We start from the raw sequence: 18,370 nt of genomic DNA, 5'->3' as shown, positions 1-18,370 counted from the left end.
TCCAACCATCAGTGTTGGTTAGAATCAGGGACTGCACCTTTCAGCTTTAAAGCTGCAATGTTGATTATTATGTCTAAAAAGTAACAAAGCCATTACACACATCAACAGAAATGGAGTGTCCAGAAAATAGCCACTACGACCTGTGTGGCACAGAGTGTGGGCACACCTGTGCCAGCAGCATTGATGCCAGCTGTGACAGGACCTGTGCTGAGGGCTGTTTCTGTGATGATGGATTTGTGAGGAGCGGGGGGCGCTGTGTCCCTGTGGAACAGTGTGGCTGTCTTTATGACGGCTTCTACTTTGAGGTAATTACAAAATGACCAAGGGTCAAGGTCAAATTGTACATATGCAGTACATTTAAGGAGCACATAACAATATAATATCATGACTTCCAGTTTGTATGTGTGTGTGTATGTGTGTGTGTATGTGTGTGTGTATGTGTGTGTCCGTGTGTCTGTGTGTGTGTGTGTGCAGGCTTTTTAGTCCTTTGTATATATTTAGTGCTGTCAGGGGTTGTAACCTACCTAACCCTAGATTTGAGATAGTCTGGAATGGAAGTAATGGCAAGGTTTGGCTGTAGTTGTAGCCTAATATGTTTGTCACAGATGTTTTAATAAAATGTTTGTCAGATTGTTCACACATCAGATTGCTTCAATAGGAGCAAAAGTTAAAATTAAAACTATTCTGAGCTGCTCCACCAACTGATCCTTTTCTCTTCCTATTTACAGCACTGTTACCCAGGTTACCCCCAGAGGCAGCGCCGCTCTGTTGATTTCCATGACAGCGCCTCCATCTCACAGGGGCCTCTGGTTTGGGGCAAAACCATGATTCTAACGGTACAATGGCTACTTAACTCAAAGTAAGAGCCTCTTTTTTTTCCCGCTGGCGAGCAGGAGATGATCATGAAAGCTTATGAAGAATACAAGACCATAATCATGGCAAAATCCAACACCGCCACCGCTGAGTTGTTTAGTAATAGCAAGGTTGCTAGTTCGATTCTCCTTACCAAGTGTACTTTTACATTTCCTTGTAAGTCGCTTTGAATAAAAGCGTCTGCTAAATGATTAAATGTAAATGTATTAATAAGAAATTCAATACATTTAAGCAGTGAAAAGAAATTGTGTGTATTTCTCTCGATTCTTATCATGAGTCCACCTTAATTATTTTCTACAATAATTATATGCTATGGTGTACTAATAACACTGTCATATAATTATGAGTGCTTTGTTCTCCACATCGCCGACACTTCAAAAATGTACCACTCGCAAAAATACGGAAAGTTATGCATAGAGTCTGTGAGACAGTCAATGCTCGGCTGTGGTGTTTGCAATAAATGGCTCGAGAAGGTCTTGTAAATACATTATTCCTTGTCGGCTGAATCGTTAGCTCTCATACAAGAACTCATCATGATGGAATAACGGATCTTGGCGAGCGCTAAGAACTATCTCCCTATGAAATGCGAATCTAACTAATATCGCTCCTTCGCCAATGGGATCTATGAGGAAGGGAGCTGCCACGCCTTATTAACTTGTGGCCATTCCTTATCTCATTTCCACGTGTCACTAACTTTGGGCAATTGGATTTTCCTGGATTTACAGGCCTGACATACATTACACATCTACAGACAAGCATGGGGATTTGTGTTTTAAATGTGAGGGGGGGGACAATCATACCGGGTACTACGGTTTGAATGCCTAATCCGCCCGCCTTATGTGCCCTTGTCACAATTGTGCCCTAAGGGGGTTCAGGCCCTGGGCTCATGTGCGTGGAACAGAATGTTTAGTGCAGATTAGAATACGGAGTGGAGAGTTCCATTTCAAACAGAAATGTGACAGTGAAATGATGTTTGACTACTTTGCCACTACAGGTCGTATGCAACCTGATACACATACAGTTCATTCTGCAGGTGACAGTACTAAGAACTTCACACGTAGGTTTTCAATCATTACCGCATGTCACACACAGATCTGCAGTCACACCACATTTTTTCATGATGCAATAACAGCTTTACCTCTGTGACACTCCCAGTCTTAAACCCAAAGCAAGGTACAATAAATGTAGACCATTTAATTTCATTCATTATTACTATTATTGTTGTTAATGTTGTTATTGTTCTTCTTGTAACCTTCTCTAGAATGGTGTCCTAAGGGATATTTCAAGCAGCAGGATTGTTGTATATTAACCAAAATTACACTTTTACTTTTGTCAATGAACCAAAGTTCATTATGATGAACTAGATTAGGATTCCAGATTTCATTCATTTACAAAGGTTAATAGCCTAATCGAACAGGCTATTTTAAAATCAATGTGGCTTTATCGTAGGTGTAAAGACAGAGGCTGTCATTTCTTTGCTGAATATGGGTCTACATCAGTATTTTTGGGAATGCGACTTGGCTATTCAGACTATTTAGATTAACATAAATATGTCTACAGGCCCAGTTATATTTATGAAAATAAAAAAAGTCAATGACGAACTGATCAACATAGGCTCATGGTGCGGACCCCCTGCAATGCCGTCGCGAACCCCCGGTTGAAAACCCCTAGTATAAACCAATGGCAGGTGATCAGTGTGACTGTTTCCTTTAAAGGACTAAAGCAGACCAGGGCCCCGTCATGTAAGCCTAAGTAGTTAGAATCATTGGAGCGTTTTACCATGGCAGTCGTTTCTAATTCAATTTATCTAAGCTTCCCTGTTTTTCCTCTCTTCCTTGAAGGGGGTGGGTGGAGGCGTGTATCGTGGCCCTCATTTAGGAGGGCCTAGGCCTAGCTCACAAGTTGGTGCAGAAAGTGGAAGAGATTGGGGAACACAGTACCATTAGAGAGAGAAAAATCATGTTAAATAGAAAGAAAAATATTAAATACATTAACGATAAAAGTGGAGTAAGGAATATATAGCCCACAAGATTTGTGCTTTGTCAAAATAAACCATAGGCCTATATTTAGCCTATTACAGTTTTTCTCCATTGCTTTGGCTCAATTCTTGAAACAGAAATTACATTCTCAAAGCTCTAAGTCGTTTGGCAAAATAGCCTATATGGTTCAGCACAACTACATAGATCACCTTCAAAAGGTCATATCTCACCCAAAACAGTTAACTCAAGCTTCAAAACCTAATCATTTTCTCATATAAATAGTCAGTGCCCCCAAAATGAAAAGTTCCTTCTCGATTGCTGTGGCTCATCTCTCGAAAAAAAAGGACATTCTCAAAGCTTTAAATACATTTGCCAAAATAACCTAGATGGTTGAGCAAAACACCATGGCACACCTGCAAAAGGTCATATCTCTCCCAAAACAGACAACTCATCAGTCAAAACTAAATCCTTTTCTCATACAAATAGTCAGTGCCCCCAAAATGAAAAGTCCCTTTGGCATTGTTTAAACACTGCAGGTCAAAATGTTTAGATGTTTTGTCAGTATCTCAGTGGACCATAGAAATATCCCTCATGTGCACATTTCAATCTTGGCTCAGTCCTTTGACACTCAATGGTTACTGCAGTAGATGTTTTCTTTCCAGAATACTATGTGTATCAAACAGAAAAAAGATTACTGTAATTCAAGAGAAGCCTACAAGGTTTCACATCACATATTGCACGCATACTGCCATGGAAATTGTTACAGTAATTGCCATACATTGTGGTTACAGTAACAGAAAATGTATACAGTACAATATACTGTCATACAATAAGCACATCAAAACTAAAATGATGTATAGCTTACACTAACAACACGTACAGTAAGAAAGTAAAGCAAAGCTGGAGTTTCACTAGTTGTCGTCCTCACTCTCCTGCTCATCCTCGCGCTCCTGTCTGTCTGGCCACAGATTTTCATCGACATCACATCTGATGTTCTCCCTTGCTATGCAACGGGGGGGAAATCGGCGTGCATGCTGCAACCATCCCCTACACTGATCTGCTGTGACATCATCACAAGCAGCATCCATTGCCTGGAGTAGGGACCTCTGGTTTTGAGCCCGATGCTCATAGACCCTCCACCTCCATGCAGAAAAAAACTACTCGATAGGATTGAGGAATGGGGAGTAAGGTGATAAGAGCACCATCAGCATTCTTTGATGGGCAGTGAACCACGCCCTGATGAGCGGGCCACGGTGGAAGCTTACATTGTCCCACACAATGACAAATGTAGGCAAGTGAAGCCCTACCAAACCCCTCTCATGTAGAGGAATAAGATCGGAGTGCAGGCGGTCCAAGAACACCAGGAGCTTCTGGGCCAAGACTGGGAATGTGGGTGACTAAACCATTCTCTGAAATGGCAGCACACATGGTGATGTTGCCCCCGCGCTGGCCTGGGACACCCACCCTTGCTCCTCTTCTTCTTCCTCCTCTTCCTTGATCAGACAGTTGCCCTTGGTTGTTTCCCTGGCCAGGTGCTTCCATGTTCATACATTGTACTGAACTTGGTCAAGCTACACTCTTAGAAAAAAGGGTTCATGGGGGTGCTATATAGAACCATGGGGGTCTTAGCCAAGGAGATAGAACCTTTTGCCTAAAAAGGGTGCTATTTCATGCACCTGAGGGTTATTTGAACTTCAACGACCGTTTATGGAATCTTTCTGAAGGCGTTCATTCTTCACTGGATTTAACGGTAAGTGACACACAACCCTAATCCCTTTCATTTCAATCATAATCATTACCCGTGTTTTCTGCAAATCAAAGCCAGAAATTATGCCCCTTAAGTAAAAAACAAGGGGCGTTCTTCGTAAACGTCAGTGGGCGTTAACCGGTCAGCTGTTAGCTAGAATCTGTAAATTCGTTGTCTCTGAATGATTTTAGCAGCAGCTAGCTATCCTATCCTGTCACCCTACTGGATCCATCATTAAGATTAGTTTTCTACATCCTTGTCAGGCTGACAATAAAATCAACTATAGAATATATGATTTTGAGTTTGTATCCACTATTGTTGTTCAATGATATTCACTGTCCTCCCGGCTCCCGATAAGTTAAGCTAACTAAATTTAGCGTGCTAGCTAGCATGGCGAGTTGCCATTAACTAGCTAGCTACAAACGTCAGCCAGCAATGCAAAATCAGAATGATATGGCAGTAACTACTTCATTACCAGGCTATCTAGTTAAATTACAGGAAACCAGCCATCAAGTACATATAATTGAGTTGTATCATTGTCAACACAAGTTTTTTGTTTTATTTTTCGTTTTAAAGAACAGGAAATTGATGGAGACTACTGGGCCTCACTGAACGGATGGTTGAAGAACTATCCCCGTCTATGAAATTGCAGGTGATGTTTGTGAAGGAACTGAACTAGCTCCTAGAACAGTAAGTGAGATGTGTTAATCATTCAGTAGACATGGTAGTAAATAGGCATTTTGGAAGTGAGTAAGCATTTAATTAAACTAAAAACTTTTCCTCTTCTCACCCAGACATGAAGTTGGATTGCCCCTGGACCATGCTGACAGTAAGTATAGCATGTCTTCATTAACTCATGTTCATTACTATTATGTGTGTGAAGTTTTAAGTGTGTGATGTTCAGATTATGTTACCATAGGCATAGGCAAAAGACTGTCCTGTCTAGACTGTCCTGTGCCAGTGTTGAGAATGATGCTTCGACAAAGACCATGCTCGTCTTCTTTGACCCAACCATGTCCAACAGTATTCAGTCTGCCCACCTTCCCCCCATAAAAAGTAAGTGAATTACAGTGTAAAGACTAAAAATAAAACCATTTGAGTAGGCAAGTTCTAATTACAATGAATGATCTTTCAGGTACCCAAACCATAAAAAATATACAGATGTTCTGGGATCTCATCACCAGATTTCCGTTTCTTGGAGAACACAGCTCCTCTGGTATGTTCTTTCCCAACTGTTATGCAAAACATTATTCCTCAGTTCAATTTCTATACTACTTTGATTTTGTGCCAGCCTCATAATTTATGTCTATACCCACAGGAGACCCTTTTTTATTCTTGCTTGTCTTTAGCCCAACTGTGTGCCTATGTCTGTATGTCTATCTGCTTGCTAGTCACAGTTGTCATTGATTGCCGGTCTTAATTCTTAATTTTACACATTTCTTATGGCTAATTTCAGAGAGAAAATAAGTGCAGATTGGAAAACGCAGTCCAGATGCTTTCTGGGAATTATCCAACACAAGAGGTTTGCAATATTTTTGTGAATGAGATACGGAATTATATTCTCTATTGTTTAAACAAGGTATGTGTTGGTTTTTAACAGTGCAAATTGACATTTTTTTCCCTTACACACTTCTCATTTACATAGGAACCACCCAACTAATTTCCGGTCATCAGCCTCCACGATGCAGACTCGCCTCCTTGCCTGGAGAGCATCCATTATGATGGATGGCATCACCATCATAAGCGGCGAGATGGATGTGGCACATGCCATTCAATGTCTGCTGGAGATGTACTTCGTCATTGGTGTGGAGTACCCCCGGCAGATCAAGCATACCCTTAGCTTTTCAGAGCATTATCTTTTCAAAATACAAAGTTAAAAAAAAGTGTCCATCCCTGTTCTGAAATTATATAACCAGATTAGTTCATCACTGTTACTGTTGAGTTTATAAATAAAAAAATACAGTCCATTTTTGAATCCACCTCTCCTCTCTTTCTTTTATAGTAACAACAGCATGTAAACAAAGGTTTGCTATCAAGTTATTGGTTATTTTATTTAAACCAATAGTTGCATTTAGCCTACAGCTCTTTCCCAAATGGTTATACAAGAATTATTGAGAGGCACTATTGCAGTATTATTCACTATCATTCATTATTATTATTGATGATTAAGTGTTAAAATATGATACAAAAAAAGAAATCGATCAAAGGTTTTGGGAGAATGAATAAACCTTTTAAAAGGTGCTGTTTAGAACCCTTTAAAAAAAAAGAAAAGAACCCCCAAGGGTTCTTTTAATTGAACCCTCTGAAATGGTTCTATATTGAACCCTTTGAGGGTGCCATATATGTACCAAGCTATAGAACCCTAAAAGGTTCAATATAGAACCTTTTGTTTTTAGAGTGTATAGATACTTGATGGAAGCATTTATACTCCTGGATAGGACCTGTCAGCTAACTAAACTTACTGTGTGATTGGTGATCGAATGTGTGAATCCCCCCCTTGATTAGTAAAGTTAGTTGCACCTGAAAATTAAGCCGATGATCCAAGAGATCCATATTACAGTATATACCATGATGTTTTTCATGGTATTATGTGCCTGAAAGATTTTGACAGTGGAGTGAACTATTGTGCAGGTGATGATGTATACAAGGAAATTATGCCAACATGTTTTGCAGAGAACAATGACTTGACTGAGAAGCAACAGTCAGTTTAGACCAGCAAGACATATTCAATTGGTAATTGGGCTAACTGAAGGCAATTGAACCTAACCATTTCCAAAGATGAGCTCAATCATTTGAAATTTGTGCAAAATGTAGGCAATTGTACTTGTCATTTACAAGGATGTGCTAATACAATTGCAATTTGATTAAAGGAATGAGAAATTCAAATCTGTTGTGAACAAGTGCACAGTGGTTTGGAGGTGTGCACGTGTTGTTTTGAGAATGTCATTTCTGTTTCGTGAAATGAGCCAAAGCAATGGAGAAAAACTGTAACTTATTTCCTCACCATCTCCCTCAAAGTCCTTCTCTTGCTCGGGCAGCATGCCACTCACTGTAGGACACTTACAAGTGGCGAAGAGCAGGTTAAATATGTTGACACATCGTGAAACAAACAAATCTGAATGCGGTGTAATATTATGATTTTTTTTTATCGTTATTTTGTGTGTTTTTTTTGCTCTTAAGTGAATTAACATTGCAGGTCCTATAAAGTTTAAAAGGCAGCAGTGATGTCACCTGATGTCACCAAATTAAGGGATGTTTCAGCAGTGTGTACATGGACAGTGTTAGTTAAGTACTACTTAAGAGCAGTGTGTACATGGACAGTGTTAGTTAAGTACTACTTAAGAGCAGTGTGTACATGGACAGTGTTAGTTAAGTACTACTTAAGAGCAGTGTGTACATGGACAGCGTTAGTTAAGTACTACTTAAGAGCAGTGTGTACATGGACGGCATTAGTTAAGTACTACTTAAGAGCAGTGTGTACATGGACAGTGTTAGTTAAGTACTACTTAAGAGCTTATGTTTACATGGTGCACAGTGCACATGAGTTAGAGAAACGCGTGTAAGTTTCAGTGACACATGAACTCTTAAGCACTCCCTGCAGCAGTCTTTCTCTGAGTGGAGAGACTTGTGCCTGCGTCAGTGAGGCTTCACCTCATGGCCCTCCTCATCAACAGATTTCTGATTTCATGATTTCAGAATTCATTATGCTCCTCATCAACAGATTTCTGATTTTATGATTTCATAATTCATGGCACCCCTCATTAACAGATTTCTGCAATGCTCACTGCCATTGGCATAATGGAGGTTAATCATAATGAAATTAATTTATCTGTCCTATGAAGGCAAGACAAAGTGTCAATATGTCTGCATCTTTCCGCATGCCATGGCATAATCAACCGTTTAATCAATCAGCAGTGTAATAGCTGAACTGGCCTTTATTATTGTCTGTGCACTGGTTCCAGGGCTTAATATGGTTATTCTCAACTCTTAACACCGGTCAAAGCATCAAGGAAGATACAACCAATATAATACAATACAATGTTTTTTTGTAAACAGGTTTGGAGATTACATACCTGAACGATTCCCCACCTCCAGCCTGTTTTCGATACCAAGCCATCTATAAAAGAGACGGGGAGAATCGGACCTCAGAGATCCAGAGGAAACTCAGAGCGCTACAGTCACATTCTGCACAACCTCAGCCTGAATACTGGTAAGGTGTATTTGAGCAAATTCTTTAATTATACATCTGATAACTATAGAGGTGAAATTGTTGGTGACAATATATCACAATTTGAATGTGCATTTTTTAATTCAACGGTAATAATACTATGAATAGATAAGAATGCCGTAGCAAGTCAGCATCGAGTACTTAACAAATGGTTCATAAAGACTTTTTATAGGAGTCAGAGGAGATAAAAGTAGAGATATAGACTGAAAAAGAGCAGAAATGCAGACATAATTGATGCTTACAATTATAATAAAGTCTTTATACTTACCTGGTTAAGTGGAATTATCTCAAAAGACACTTGTTTACTTGCAAAGCATTTTATATTGGCAACTGCCTAAAAGATGAAATAACAATAACATAACTATGACACGCAAATAAAACAAGGCAATATAGCCTTTAGTGAGCAAACCGTAGAGTAGTTCATGTGTATTTTAACACCTTGATAAATGCTTTGTTTGTTAGACAATTCCACATGTTAATGTACATGCCTCCAAGCTAAGAGTGGGTCCTTGTTAGCGTTCCTAGCCTAAAGTAGTGTATGGCTACTCTAAGCATGCTTTTGTGTTTGTGGATGTGATGCTGCATGCTGTTTAGAAATCAGCAGCTGAAAGGAGTGGATCCTGTCCTGCTTGTGAGAGAGACCAGGTACACCAGTCACCATGGGCTTTGTCATCTTTGTGTGTGCGCTATCCGCAGCGATGCTGATGATGGGTAAGACCTCCTAAAGGTTGGGTAAGACCTCCTTTCCTTGTATGATGCAGATTGCCTCCTTGTATGATCCAGATCACCTCCTTTGGCATTTGGAGGCTTTGTGGTCCTTGATAGCCTCCAAGTTTAAGTTTTTAGTGCCCACAATAAAGCTGTTTGTCTTGCTGCTGGCGAAGCCTCCGCTCTTCCCCACTTCTCATTGAAAAATCACCTTTAAACTTTTGGTTCATGAACTTGAGTTGTCTCCTCTTGCGTAGGCCAACTGACATCAGCCTCTGTCTTTACACCTACGATAAAGCCACATTGATTTTAAAATAGCCTGTTCGATTAGGCTATTAACCTTTGGAAATGAATGAACGATTGACTGACAAGGAAGTGCACTCTGGCTTTGAATTTCATATCCAATCAAATTGGTGGTTAGTGGCCGAACCTTACGCTGATTCATTGAGATGCAGGAGGAGATGTAGCTTACTTTTACCTCACAGATAGTAAGCAACAACACTATTTAGGTAGGCTGCCTGAAGACTGAGTTGATGATTCAATCGCTTCAATTATGTTTGTTAAAGTGGCATCTAGTGGTGAGGTTGCTCAATTGCAACTAGCTGAATATCCTTTACAAGCATGTGCGAGTACCTACGATGGCCGTCAAATGCCAGAACAAAGCCCTATCTTGAGCCCGTGTTTTGGTTTGTCCGTTCTGGGCTACTGTAGAAATATGGCAGACTCTGTGGAAGAGGACCCGGTCCCTATGTGGATACACAATAGGCTCATTCTAAGCTAACAAAAACACAACGATTCATAGTTACAGGTATTTATACATTAATGAAAACATAATTATGAACACTAGATTTCATTTCTACTAATAGATACAACAAAAAAACTACACACTGTACCTTTAAATGCCCCCTTTGTTTACCTGCCACCTTGGCTGGCAGATTGATCAAATTCACCAGCATTTGGCAGGAGCTAAATTCCATCCCTGCCATACGCCATCAAAATGAATTTTACGATCTGAAGATGAAATAATGGTTTCCTATATAAAGATATAGTGTATGTGCAAGATAGAGTCACCACTACCACCAGTAGGGGGTGCAATGCTAACTATATTTTTTTTATGTTCTTTATCTCTGGAGTATGTCTCCTTATGAGGGCAACGTGGATCTAATGGATGAAGATTTGACAGCCTCTTAAGTAGACCTCCTATTAAGTGGATTTCCTTTTTTTCTGGTGGAAGATTAATCACTATGAAGGAGAAATCCCAAATGTTATGGGGGAATTATTTATGAAGTTTCAGACGCTTTTACAGAGGGGGAGGGGGCCTTTTTCAAGACATGGCTCTGGTCAGTTTGGCACATTTCATAGGAATTTCTGTACTCAACATAGCTGACATTTTCCTGCCTTTCAACTAATACCTCAATTTTTTTTTATGTATTCAAACAATTAATTAGAATAATTATACATTTGATCAAAGTTATGGAAGATAAAATTACACCTGTTAGGTGTATGGCCATAAAATGGTGACACATGTTGAAGTGTAGGCTACTGCGATATTACGGTACAGAAGCACACCAAGCTCATAAAACACTAAAATTGTGTAAATTTGTTTAGATATGATAAAGAATTATCATTTGAAAGCAATGGTATGCAACATTTTGCCACTTTATTTTGGTATCACCTTTGATTTCATTTTGTTGGTTTATGATCAAGTGAGGGACAGAGACACACCTGTCGTTCCCACTAGTCACCTAGGCTGTACTCTTTGTAGTTTTTCGGTCCAGGATGGACCACCCTGCAAAAATGTAAGAAAAGCTTTCACAGCACGACATGTCCAATTATATTGTAAAAAGACACCAATTAGCGCGCTAGCAAGATCTTCTCAGTGCCATCAGTGGTGTTGTTTGTGTTTTAAAGGGTTTTGCATGCCTTTTATGTTAGCTTGCTAGTTTACTTCTTACTGCTGCTTTATCCTTATATTACAAACAAATATTTCTTTTGCTTATACAACTAATCTGATTACTGGATATGAATATTTCAAACACAGATTCTGTGACTACCAGCCCTGCGTTTGACCCTTGTCACAGCTACACTGTGCTAAATGACGTCTGGAGGGCCACCACCAACCTGAACCAGTCAGTGATAAGGTGCGACCGTAACGTCCAGTGGCAGGGTTGGTACCGCATGTTCCACCAGGGGACGAGTGTTCTGATGCCTAACGTGTGTGTGCCTGACTATCGCTGTGGTACCCATGCACCTCTCTGGCTGAACGGTCCACACCCTCGCCTGGAAGATGGCATCGTGACCAGACAGGTGTGTGGATCCTTTTCGGGTCACTGCTGCTATTTCACACCACCATCCATCCAGGTGAAAGCGTGTCCAGGAAACTACACTGTTTACAAACTAGTGAAACCTATTAACTGCTGGCTGGCATATTGTACAGGTAAAATGCTCTTTTCTGATATTTTTACTATAGTGTGTTTGTGTCCATGTTGCATTCACCATAGTTTCCCCTGGGAAAATATTTTCATCGCTCATATCTATTATCTAAAACATATCTCCATACGGCACGCAGATGGAACACCTGCAACAACTCCTGCTGCTGTAACTACCCCTGCTCCAACAACTCCAGGTAAGTGATTTAACTAACCCTGCTCCAACCAGTCTATGGCCAGTTTGTCAGATCACATTGCTGTGTATTGTTTGATTTTCCTTCATACCTTGTGTGTGTGTGTGTGTGTGTGTGTGCGCGTGTGTGCATGTGCAGATGTTTTTGTGATGTTATTCATTTCTGAGATGCTTAATATCCTTTATGTGGTCTTAGGAATGCAATACTGTCCTCTTTTTGCTATTGGAGTGCGTTTTTGTCAAACTCACCACTGGTAGTGTATTTGTGTGTGTGTGTGTGTACTTATCTGAATCCCACATTAGTTCTACACACCCCTCAAGACACATCAGCTCATGAGAGTGATCCCTGTCAATGAATGAATTTAAAATATCAAAATTAATTATACAATCTGAAGATGAAATAATGGTTTCCTATATAAAGATATAGTGTATGATCCAGAAGGAGTCACCACTACCAACAGTAGGGGGTGCAATGCTAACTGTATTTTGTTGATGTACTTTATCTCTGGAGTATGTCTGTACTGCTGTAGTGCTGTAGGACTATGGATCTCTAAGTTTCCAACTCCTCCAGGTGTATTTTACCAGAGAGCAAGAGGGAAAGACACATAAAGCTACATAGAAATGTTGTATACCTATCATTTTGCTTAGGGGGTAACATACAGTATGTGGTCTACAAGGCTCTGGTCAGTTTGGCACATTTCATGTGATTTGTGTACTCCAGGGATACATTCAGAAAAATAGTGAGCATCCCCCTCAGTGGTAGTGACAACCCTATTTTGGGGCCCTTGGCCCATACACTGCTACGTACAAATGGTAAACATATGTCATATTGTAGATATTCATCTCTCATATCTATTATCTAAAACATATCTCCATACGCCACACAGATCCAACAACTGCTGCTGTAACTAGCCCTGCTCCAACCACTCCAGGTAAGTGATTTAACTAACCCTGCTCCATGTCCTTTTAATAAGTGTTGAAATAACTACTTTTCATCAACTGCTTAACTGGTCTTCTTATTAAAATATTTTTTGTTCATCTCATACATCTAAAGTTGTCAATCCACCAAAAAACTGATCAAAGAAAATAACATAAACATAAAAACAAAAACAAAAACAAACTGATGAATCAGGCCATACACCAATCACTCAGCTACAGGGACAGGTCTTTTCACCTACTTGTACCTCTACCATTCCACATACTGTATGCTAAAATAATGAAGGCTCTCTCTCTGAATAACAACCTGACTGATGACCAAATTCCAAAATAGTCAAATTAAGTTTCCCCAGATGAAGTCATGTGACACACTTGACCTGCAGTACAGTACTTAGTGCACATTAGGCCTATTCTGCCTATTGGAATGACTTTCCTACTTTAGTGTTACAATTAGTGGTCTACTGATACATCCAGGTTTGTTCACCAATCATATTTTACCCTGTTTGTTTCTGCCTATGCCTATTTGAATTAATTCTACTAATACATCTGGATTTGCCATGTTTTTGAGCAGCTGTTGTTGACCCCTGTGAAGAGCTGAACTGTACTGAGGACGAGTGGTGTGGCCAGAAAGATGGAGTCTACGGCTGCCTCTGCAATGAGGATCACCCAAGACCTCATGCTGAGTCCTATGGTAAGGTCTAATATGACTACCGACATTGTTACTACTAATGGTACTACTGCTATTACTATTACTAGATGTTGGATAGAAGTGTATTATATCCCTCCTTTATTTTCCCATATCACTCTTCCCCTCACCTTATTCAACTCTTTCCACCTTTCTCTCTCATTCCCTGTTTCTCAGACTCTGTGGAGTTCTGTTCCAGCAGCACAGGCACCATGTCTCTGTCTCGCTGCCAGCTGTTTGAAGCAGGCTTCTCGGCTGACACCCTCCACCTCAACGACCCCAGCTGCAACGGCACACTCCAAGATGGCAGAGTGGAGTTCCTCTTCGACAATGAGAATCACACTTGTGGAACCACTCTGAGGGTACAACTGCTTCTACACCAAAGATTTACAAAATAAGCTATTCTTTAGAGAAGTATTGTCTTGAAGTGTTAATCTTTGAGCAAAGCCCAAATGGCAAAACCCCCAACAGTTTAAATATGTTTACTCAGAATTCACAGCAGAATATGGATGAAACCATTGTTGGTTTCTACCAAAGACATTGACCCCTGTATGTGCTGTCTGTTGCCCAACAGAGCAACAGCACCCACTTCATCTATGAGAACTTAATCCAGGGGGAGGCCAACTCAGCCGGTGGCCCCATCAGCAGAGAGAGACGGATACAACTGCTCTTCTGCTGTGTCTACCCCCTCACTCAGGCACTCTCCATGGACATGGACATCAACCCCCTGGACAGGTTGGCTTTGCCATTATGTTCACACTTTTGTCTCACTTTTTCTTGGTTAGTTTGCAGTGCCTTTCTCCAGTGACCAAACACAATACATTGTTTTCATAAAGAACCAGTGATTGAGGAATAGGAGAATTCAGTCTCCATGAACTACTCATAAAACACAGTGCCCCCATCCAGATAGGAGTCTTTCACAATATTAAAAACAAAACACAAACACAGTGCATTACTCATAAAACACAGTGCCCCCATACAGACATAGGTGGAGATCCCGGGGGGACAGGGGGGACGTGTCCCCCCCTACCATAAAGTTGTCCCTCCCAACAGTCATTGTAAACACAAATAAATAATTTTGAATAATACAGTAATTAGGGTGACCAGACGTTCTCTTTTACCCGGACATCTCATCTTTTCGAGACCTAAAAAATGCGTCCGGCAGGGATTCAAAAATCGTCCGGGATTTTGCCTCGTCGGATATTTGTGTTTCCCTGGGTCTTTCACAAACTATTTATTAGGCCCCCGCATGTGAAAAAGATGGCAAAAATTTGTTGCGGGGGGAGGGGTCATCTGCATGTGAAAAAGTTGTCAAAACGTTGTTGTGGGGGGAGGGGTCATCTGCATGTGAAAAAGATGTCAAAACTTCGTCGCAGGGGAGGGTGCGGGGAAATTCATCATCTTTATTTTGCAAAGAAAAGTGTTAGCTAGCTGTCTAGTCCTGCAAGGTAGCAAACGCAGTACGAGGACAGCATAGAGAGAGAGAGAGGGCGATAGGGCCAGACAGCAATTTTTCTGTGTCCCCCCCAGGAATTACTCTCTGAAATGTTACCGTGTATTGTCCCCCCCTACAACGAAATGGGATCTCCGCCCCTGCATCCAGATAGTAGGCTCATTTTCCTCACTCATAAAGCACAGTGCCCCCATCCAGATAGTATGCTCCTTTTTCTCACTCATAAAACACAGTGCCCCCATCCAGATAGTAGTCTTTCACAATATTAAAAACAAAACACAAGCACAGTGCATCAACTACTTCCCACAAATGAAACCCCATTATAGAGGAACTATCACTATCATCAAAGCCTAAGCTTTCTGCCTGTCTGAAAATGAACTGGAAAAAACATTTTGGGTTTATTTCTACAGTGTTGTGACTAAGAAGTTACCAGGAGGTCAAGGAACCTACCGTGTCCGAATGATTCCCTATGAAGATGCAGGATTCTCTAATGCGTTCTCTGGGAATGTGACTGTGGCGGTGAACCAGCGGATGTACGTGGCTGTCCGCCTGGACGGAGTGGACAGCCGCCAGATTGCCATGGTGATGGACTCCTGCTGGGCCACTCCTGTCAATCAGCCAGACTACCACATCCGTTGGGACCTCATCAGAAACGGGTAATTTGTACCAACGCACCAATACACCCACTCTTCCCTCTTACATACCTTACTACCAGACTATCACAGATGCTTATCATCCTCATAATTTGAGTCCATATTTGTCCAACCTTTTTTCTTTTGTTCATCATGTGGGTTTATACTAGCCTGACAATGTCATACTCATAATTCTACTCAGAATATGAGTCTGATACCGCTCTAATGGGCTGTGATTATGGGGCGTGTTTCAACCGAACCAGGAAAAAAATGCCTCTTCGCTCAATTGGATATATCTAGAACCAATCAGAGCAACGTAGTATGACCATAACGTAGACCATGGGGCCAGCTGATACATTAAACTTTTACCGGATCCCGTAGGAAGGACGGCAAAAACATCTTTTCGATCGACAAATGCCTTGATCGCGTTTCTCTGTTCCTCTTTCAAAATGAATGTGCTGTCAATGTCTTCTAAAACAGACTCGAATCTCCACATTTCAGCTCTCCAACGGCAGCCATGTTTGTTGAAAACTAATTTACCCCAAAAGCTTTTTGGTGACGTGGTTGATTACGTTACGGTTGATCATCTGTCCATCATCCTATAAAGCCCGCCCTGACAATTTGATTGGTCTATCTATCTCCTCACAGATTTTTGTGAGGAGATAGTTTCTCCCCAACGGAGCGACACCAGACCGAACTTCCCGACCGAAAATGTTGTGGCCGGGGCTAAGTTCGTCTGGCATCCAGGCTAGGTTTATACCCTTCTTCATAAGTCCCTATTGTCCTCACTGTCTCTTTTGCCATATGTTATTCCCCCTCTAGGTGTCCCAACCCCAATGAAAACACAGTGGAGCTGCTTCAGAATAGCAACAGCACATCAGGTGGCTTCTCCTTCAAGATGTTCTACTTCACTGCACACACCTCCAAGGTTTACCTGCACTGCAGCATCCACTTGTGCTTGGTGGCGAACAACGACTGCACAGCCGTAAGTTCACCACATCTAGAGCACATCAGGAGGAAATCTGACTAGCAGAGTAATGTCAAGGTTTGGCTATAATTCTAGCCAAATATGTTCGTCACAGATGTTTTAATAAAATATGGCTTTGCTGAATGTTTGTCAGATTAGGAGCAAATGTTAAAAAGAAAACTATCTTGTTCCTTTTCTCTTCCTGTTTACAGCACTGTTACCCAGGTTACCCCGAGAGGCAGCGCCGCTCTGTTGATTTCCATGACAGCGCCTCCATCTCACTGGGGCCTCTGGTTTGGGCCAGTGGCAGAGCAGGTAAACATGGATAATTCAACACTGACTACACCCAGCTAGTTAGCAAATGTCAATGTGTGTGTGTGTGTGTGTGTGTGTGTGTGTGTGTGTGTGTGTGTGTGTGCAGGCTTTTTGATCCTTTGTATATATTTAGTGCTGTTGCGGTTATAACCTATTTAACCCTAGATTAGAGATCTGCCCATCCCACATTCACGTATTGTGGTCTGAAATTGTTCCCTTGAATCCAAATGAATTCTGTCATCTCATTTGTGTTTTTTTTTTCCAGATGGGAGAGACATGATTGGCCCGAACCCTGTGAAGCCTCCGGTCTGACTGCATCTCTGATAGTCATCCTCTCTGCTCTCACTCTCACGCCTCTCATCTAGAACAGAACACAGCTACACAATCACCTGGCTCTGACAAACCAACATTCACAGCATTCATAGAACACAGCTACACAATCACCTGGCTTTGACAAACCCACATTCAAAGCATTCATAGCAAAGAACACAGCCAGACAATCACTGCAAAAAAAAACTTCAAGCTATACTGGTTACATCTGAACCTATACTTACAAATATGGCCTATTTCTTTAAATATTAACCATTTGCCTCAATGACGGTCATCTCTGAGATGATCTGACAGTGCTGCACCATTTCCCTTCTGTGGTAACATACAGGAGAGCCGGGTGTCCTGCTGATTGATATTCATTGCTGTGAGAACATACCTAGACAATCACCTGGGTCTGGGAAAGACAGACATTAACTGTGTTCATATCAGATAAAACGTCTAGCCATACCAGCTACATCTGAAATGATCTGCACTTGCAAATATATTTCTTTAATATTAACCATTTTCCAAACAAACTATAGAGGTATACTATTTTCTTGCTGAGCATGGTGTATTACTGATTGAAATACATCCTTTCATGGCGTTTGTGGTGTTTTGGGGCAAATTTCAAATAAAAAAGTGGTTACAAATTTTGCATGATCTACCTTATGTTCCTATGTGTGTATAAAAAAAATATCATGTTTGATTCGACAGTGTTCTCACAGGGGACAAGTATGACCGGTTGGATTCAGTGTCTTTATGATGTAATGCAGTGACTTCATAACTATAGATGTCTATATGTACCTTGCTACAGCTTGGTCTTCTCCAGCTAATCACAGGGGAGGCAGCTGATATCCAGCTACAGACACAAAAGTACACCATAGATGTCCACTGAACCGCCCCCCTTATGTGCCCT

The 18,370-nt window shown here is 41.0% G+C and overlaps 1 protein-coding gene and 1 long non-coding RNA gene across 2 annotated transcripts; both read left to right on the top strand.

Annotated features, from left to right (window-relative positions):
• The first annotated feature begins 4,720 nt into the window (after positions 1–4,720).
• LOC116220573 lies at positions 4,721–5,609 on the top strand. Its single transcript, XR_004163759.2, has 3 exons — positions 4,721–5,289; positions 5,394–5,428; positions 5,519–5,609. It is a non-coding gene; the product is annotated as an uncharacterized LOC116220573 (long non-coding RNA).
• Positions 5,610–6,320: 711 nt separating this feature from the next.
• On the top strand, positions 6,321–17,176 carry LOC116219973 (uromodulin-like). The gene is made up of 8 exons (XM_031564512.2): positions 6,321–6,409; positions 11,617–11,774; positions 13,665–13,784; positions 13,956–14,140; positions 14,353–14,513; positions 15,642–15,887; positions 16,686–16,852; positions 17,056–17,176. Exons 1-8 carry the CDS (start codon positions 6,321–6,323, stop codon positions 17,157–17,159), a joined length of 1,230 nt encoding a protein of 409 aa, XP_031420372.2. The 3' UTR covers positions 17,160–17,176.
• The last annotated feature ends 1,194 nt before the right edge of the window (positions 17,177–18,370 follow it).

Source organism: Clupea harengus, chromosome 1 (assembly GCF_900700415.2).
Source record: "Clupea harengus chromosome 1, Ch_v2.0.2, whole genome shotgun sequence".
Lineage (NCBI taxonomy): Eukaryota > Metazoa > Chordata > Actinopteri > Clupeiformes > Clupeidae > Clupea > Clupea harengus.
The sequence above is the reverse complement of the archived record's forward strand: the minus strand, read 5'-3'. Positions and strand labels throughout refer to the sequence as shown.